This window comes from Talpa occidentalis, unplaced genomic scaffold (genome assembly GCF_014898055.3).
Source record: "Talpa occidentalis isolate TD23 unplaced genomic scaffold, MPIMG_talOcc4v2.1 talOcc4.12, whole genome shotgun sequence".
Classification (NCBI taxonomy): Eukaryota; Metazoa; Chordata; class Mammalia; order Eulipotyphla; family Talpidae; genus Talpa; species Talpa occidentalis.
The window spans coordinates 3844899-3850898 of NW_023601212.1; the positions used below are offsets into that span (position 1 = coordinate 3844899).

The 6000-nt window shown below is 42.4% G+C and overlaps 1 protein-coding gene across 1 annotated transcript; it reads right to left on the reverse strand.

The window, feature by feature from the left end:
• Positions 1 to 4273: 4273 nt before the first annotated feature.
• Positions 4274 to 5270, reverse strand: LOC119239803 (olfactory receptor 7C1-like). Its single transcript, XM_054692971.1, has 2 exons — positions 4909 to 5270; positions 4274 to 4623 (listed from the first exon to the last, which is right to left on the reverse strand). The coding sequence occupies exons 1-2, from the start codon at positions 5255 to 5257 to the stop codon at positions 4418 to 4420; spliced, it is 555 nt and encodes a 184-aa protein (XP_054548946.1). The 5' UTR covers positions 5258 to 5270; the 3' UTR covers positions 4274 to 4417.
• Positions 5271 to 6000: the final 730 nt, after the last annotated feature.

The window sequence follows — 6000 nt, forward strand, 5'->3', positions numbered from 1 at the left end:
CGTACCAGGTCTATGCAAGTTAGGCACATTCTGGGAAATGACTCGATGTTACATCAGGCAATCTAATGGCACACTGGACTTGGCCTAACAGCCTCTCTCTGTCCACCAGATGTCCCTCACCAGCTGGGCACCTCTCATTGAACTTGACACGTCTCTGTGGGTGTGGAACAGGAGAGGATGGACCTGAACAGCCCAGTTACTTTGTGTTTCTTTAATTGTCACAATTATGATGTACAGATATATCCTCCCCTTATGTGTGCAGTCTTACTGTTAGATTGCTGTTTTCTTGTACTGCACAGAAGCATTTTGGTTGATATAGTCCCAGTTGTTTATATTCTCCTTTGTTTCCTGTGCTGCTGGAGATGAATCCACAAACACATCTGAAATTTTTATTGCAGTGTTTCCCCAAGTTTTCTCATGTGTGTTACAGTTTTGGGTCTTACATCAAAGTTTTATTCATTTTGAATTGATTTTTCTGTGTTCTGAGAGAGAGTCATCTACTTTCACTCTGTGTGTGTGTGTCCAGTTTTCCCAATACCATTTACTGAAGAGGCTCCTTGCTCTGGTGTATGTTATCGGCTCAAATTTGTAGATTAACTGTTCCTGTAAGTCTGGTTTATTTCTAGGGTCTTGATTCTATCTCATTGGTCTCTGTGTCTGTTCTAGTTCCTGACCATTCTCTTTATCCAGTATTGTTTTAATTATCATACCTTTATAGTAGAGTTTGAAGTCTGCTACTGTAATAGAGACATTTGATCTTTTTTTTTGTCAGAATTGCCTTGCAATCCAGGGTCTTTTGTGGTTATATTAAAGTTCAGAAATGTATGTTTTATTACTTATAATGAGCCACTGAAAATTTTAGATGATGTGTTGACTCTGTAGGCTGCTTTGTGGAGGATGTTCATTGTGGCCACATTGATTCTTCCAATCCATTCACAAGAAATAACTTTCCATTTCTTTGTGTCATTTTTATGTCTTTGTCAGAGTCTTATAGTTTTCTTAATACAGGCCCTTCACATCCTTTGTTAAGTGTACTAACTAGGTATTTAACTTTTATTTTTATTGTGTGAATGTAAATGGGATCGTTTTCTTAATTGTTTCCTCTTCTAACTCATTGTTCATGTATAGGAAGGCACCTGATTTTGTTTGTGTTTATATCCTGCCCCTTTAAACTGGTTTTTGTTTCAGTTAGATCCAGCATCCATGTATGCTGAACACCCTAAAACTGGACATAAATGGAACTCATACTAAAATAATGAACACTATTTACAGGCATTTATTTCTGAAAACATCCATCTGAATATTGGTTTGTTATTCCCACAATGTTATACGCAAGAAAACAGACTTAAGGACATCTTTTTAAAAAATAATATAAAAAATTGTGTGATCTTTTGTGTATTAGGTGTACAGGGCCCCATACAGTATGTGTGCCTAATTTCTTATGGCTCCTCTCATTCGTAATTTACATTTTATTTTATGTTGCAAAATAACTTCATTATTCATTTGGAACCATAAGTTAATTTCAATGAAGAGCTATTTATTAAAGGAGACACTCCCATTCAATTTTCCATTTACTTTGAGTTTACCTTTTCATTTTTTAAAATGAAGTAACCTTGCATTATAACGTTATATACATTTCAGGTATGCATGCATGGTTATTAAGCAACAGATGTGTATGCGACTCTCAGTTCATTACGAAAATTTCAAATTTACCCTTCCTTATACCATTTTCTTGGTTCCTGATTTCACCACTTCCCCTCCCCAATCTTTCTGTGAGCTTCTAGTTGTTGTTCTATAATCCAAAAGCATATTTTGTTTTATGGACATGATCCGTTTCTTTATTATGTACGAGTGAAATCATATGGTATTGGACTGAGGTCTCGGCTTGACTTACTTCGCTAAGGATAATTCTGTTGTGATCCTTCTGTTGTTGCACGATGTGCAATTTCATGTTTTTAATATCCCAAATAGTATTCCATTATCTATATATGCCACATCTTTTTGTCCATTTGTTGATCATTTGGATTGTTTCTGCCTCTTGGCGATTGTAAGTATTGTAAGTACCATTGCAGTAAACATGGGTGGCACACGCCTCTTTGAATTAGTGTTTTTAGCATGTATTTATTTTGGGGGGGGGTCATATTGATTGTCTTCATTTCTAAATTTTTTTTCTTTTACATATTATTACATCATTTTTCATTTTTGCACAATGTATGCATTTTCATCTTGGTTATAGTCCCCGTACAATTCCCACCCCCTCGTGTATTTTACAGCTAAATATTCACAGTGAGAGAATTCGATAACAGGGAACTTAAGTTCTTCAGTTTTTGAGGAATTTCCATACTGCTTCCAGAACAGATGCACAAGTTTCCCTTCCACCAACATTACCTAAGTGTTTCCTCTTCCAGCCTGGGGCCCTGTGAGCTCAGTGACCAGCACGGGAAAGGAAATCTCCAGCCTCTACCAGAGTGGGGAGATCAGAGTTTTCAGGCAGGGCCCAGAAGGCTTCATAATGGATCCCAGAGCAGAGAAAAGATGGGTCGGGCAGAGAACACAGCACTTCTTTGCAACGTATCAAACAGACTTGCAGCATTTGCAACCCAGTGCCTCAGTGGATAGCAGGGCTGGTGGCTGTGGCATGACCATTGCCTGTGATCACTGCCTGTGGCAACAGCTATTGGGCACACAGCCCACATAGGTGCCCCCTGAATTCCAGGCCAGCTGAGTCCAGAGGTGGAACCCTGTGGACTAGACCCAGCTCCAGTCACCAGGAGACTCAATCCATGGCAGGAACAACTATAGGGAGGTGGGGAGGGATGTGAGGACAATTGAAGAGCAATTGGAGCTTCTGTGGATGGAGGGGGGAGGAGGTGGAGGTGACAGAGTTCACTTCTCAACAAACTGAGACAACACTTAAGCCCCAGACTCCCCACTGCCCACCTCACCCCAAGGTAAACTAGAAGAGAAACAATCAAACTAACCCCCAGCACCCCAGCTGTACACCTGGAAATGAGGTGACATTAGTACTTAGAAACCAAGGAACATCTCAGCGCAGGAAGGAAAAAAAATAGCAGAACAGAAGGTTTGGCTCATAAATACAGGAGCGAGAAGCAGAGGAGTCTCAGTGACATGGAGCAACAGCATTAAATACACCCGTGAGTTATGGGAGGTGACTCAGAGCAGACAGGCCACTGCGAGACCTTAGAGAGAAGATAAAGACCCAGAGAGTCTTCACTGAAGAGATGGACAATATTAAGAGAACAGAAAGCACGCTGACAGTAAATGAACATAAATATGGAAAGTGGTTTCAAGAGAATTAATGGGCAAACAAAAATAACTTCAAAAATTGTAGATCCAAGTGTATAAATCACCCAATAAGGAAAACAGAGAGAAATAAGACAGACCTAGGAAAATAAGGAAACACTACAAAAAATGTTAGACTCAAATGGAAGTGGAAACAAAGGGATAGTGGATAACCCAGAAGATGAAGGAGAAGGGAGGAGGGACACTCTTCAAAAAAATCATTGCTGAGAATTTGCCAAACCTAAAGACTGAAATGAGAATCAATGTCCAGAAGTAGAGATGACACCCGAATTACAACATGAAAATGACCTGCACCTGACACCCCACTGGTGAAGTATAAAAACCAGAAAAAAGAAAATTTTCAGGAGGCCTGAAAAATAGTGAATTTGCGAAGGCATCCAAATGAGGCTGTTAACAGTATTCCCCTGTCACCCTCCATGACAGGAGAGGAAGGAAGTGCTCATAATCCTAAAAACAAGGACTTCCCGCCAAGGATACTCCACCCTGCAGAATTATTCAAGTATGAATGTGAATAAAAGCTTCCCCAGACAGAGAGGCCCATGGAGTTGATCACCATCGGGTCTGCCTGCCTGACAATTAAAGCTGGAAAGGGTTCTTCTACGAGAAAGAAAAAATGAAACACGAAGCCCTGGGCAAAATGACATCACCAGGAGTATTATGGGGCAACAACAACAAACACAAAGCGAAGGAAGGAATTCATCAAAGTAAGGGACAGTGACTGTTCGTCCTGGACACTCATGGATACTTTGATATGACAGGAGTTTTCTGCAGATAATCCATAAGTTGATATAGTTGTACATATTTTTCTCCATTTCTTCCCATTATTTTGTAAGTACACAACTTCCTGTTTGAAACATTTTAGTAAAAAAAAATTCATGCACACTCTACTTTTCTTAATACTGAAGCCAGTACACAGACTACTTAAAAATAATTAAGGAAATGCATAAAACTATTTAATGTATAAAAAACTGATGTCAACCTGTGTAAATAAGACAAAACATAATTATCTCTGACTGAGGACAGGATCATGACTTAGTCCATGGACTGTGAGCCCTGCTGCTCCCGACCAGACAATCTGAGGACAGTAGCTCTGTCATGATGGGGCTGCTGTTCTGCTGAAGAGTCTCCCCAGGGCCTGCTTTATGTCCTTGTTTCTGAGACTGTAGATGAAGGGGTTCAGCATGGGGGTGACCACCGTGTACATCACTGATGCTGTTGCACTGTCCCTGGAGTTGTGGGTAGCAGCGGAGCTGAGGTACACGCCGAGCCCCGTCCCATAGAACAGGGAGACCACGGAGAGGTGAGACCCACAGGTGGAGAAGGCTTTGTACCTGCCGCTCGCTGAGGAGATTTTCAAAACAGAGGACACAATCTTAGAGTAAGAGTAAAGGATGCCACTGAGAGGAACGATCCCCAGAATCCCCGCTGCTAAATACGTCACCAGCTCATTGAGGAAGGTGTCAGAACAGGCAAGCTGGATCACCTGGTCCAGTTCACAGAAGAAGTGAGGGATTTGCAGCTGTGAGCAGAAAGACAGTCGCAAAACCAGTAAGCTGTGTAACAGAGAATGCAGAAGACTAAACACCCAGGATGCAAGAAGCAGGAGGCCACAGAACTGGGGGTTCATGATGACCGTGTAGTGCAGGGGATGGCAGATGGCCACAAACCGGTCATAGGCCATGGCTGTCAAGAGGAGGGTGTCCAGTCCTCCAAAGAGTAAGAAGAAAAACATCTGACTGAGGCAGCCCATGTAGGTTATGACTTTGTTCTGCGTCTGGATGTTCAGCAGCATCTTGGGGACGGTGGTGGAGGTGAAGCCGATGTCGGCAAAGGACAGGTTGGCGAGGAAGAAGTACATGGGGGTGTGCAGGTGGGGGTCCGTGACGATGGCCAGGATGATGAGGAGATTCCCAGTGACCGTGACCAAGTACATGGCCAAGAATGCCCAGAAGAGGAGGGGCTGCAGTGAGGCCTCTTCTGAGAGCCCCAGGAGGGTGAACGCTGTGGGGTGGGTTTGGTTTCCTGGCGCCAGGTCGCTGGTGAGCCTGGGGATGGAGACAGAAGTGATGTCAACTTCACCACAGCAGAGCAATCAAGACATGAGTTTAAATGGGGTGATTTTATTTTAAATACGTTCAGTTAATAAATATCTTATAGAGCCCGTGCCTCTTTCCTGAAATTTTCGAGACTATTAATGACTCACCCTCTGTTTATGCTAAAAATAATTAGCCATTCTACATCTAATGTAAACCTTTTTCTAAGTCAAAATTTTCTTTCAGTATATCCTGAGATTTTCTTTTCAATACGTTTGACCAATTTGTTATCCAAATGTTGTTGGAATCATGGGGAACAATCAGTGAGCCTGACATGGAAAACTCCTAGCTTTAGGGCCTCCCCGAACACTGGGGTTAAGTCTCAGCACTAACACCATGATATGCTGAGCTGTGTCCCCCGCCAGGGAGCCGACCCGCATGGCACAGCAGTCCTCTCCTGGTTTGCCAGCTGCTCCCCTCAGCAGTATATTTCAGTAGATGGGCTTGTCGAGCTCCCAACTCTCTCTCTGGTGGGTGCTCTCACCCCCTGCACCTCTGGCCCTCACCCCAGTTCTTCAGTACACAAAAAAATAAATAAATCTTTTTATAAACAATCCTAGCAACCATATATCCATGAGAAGAG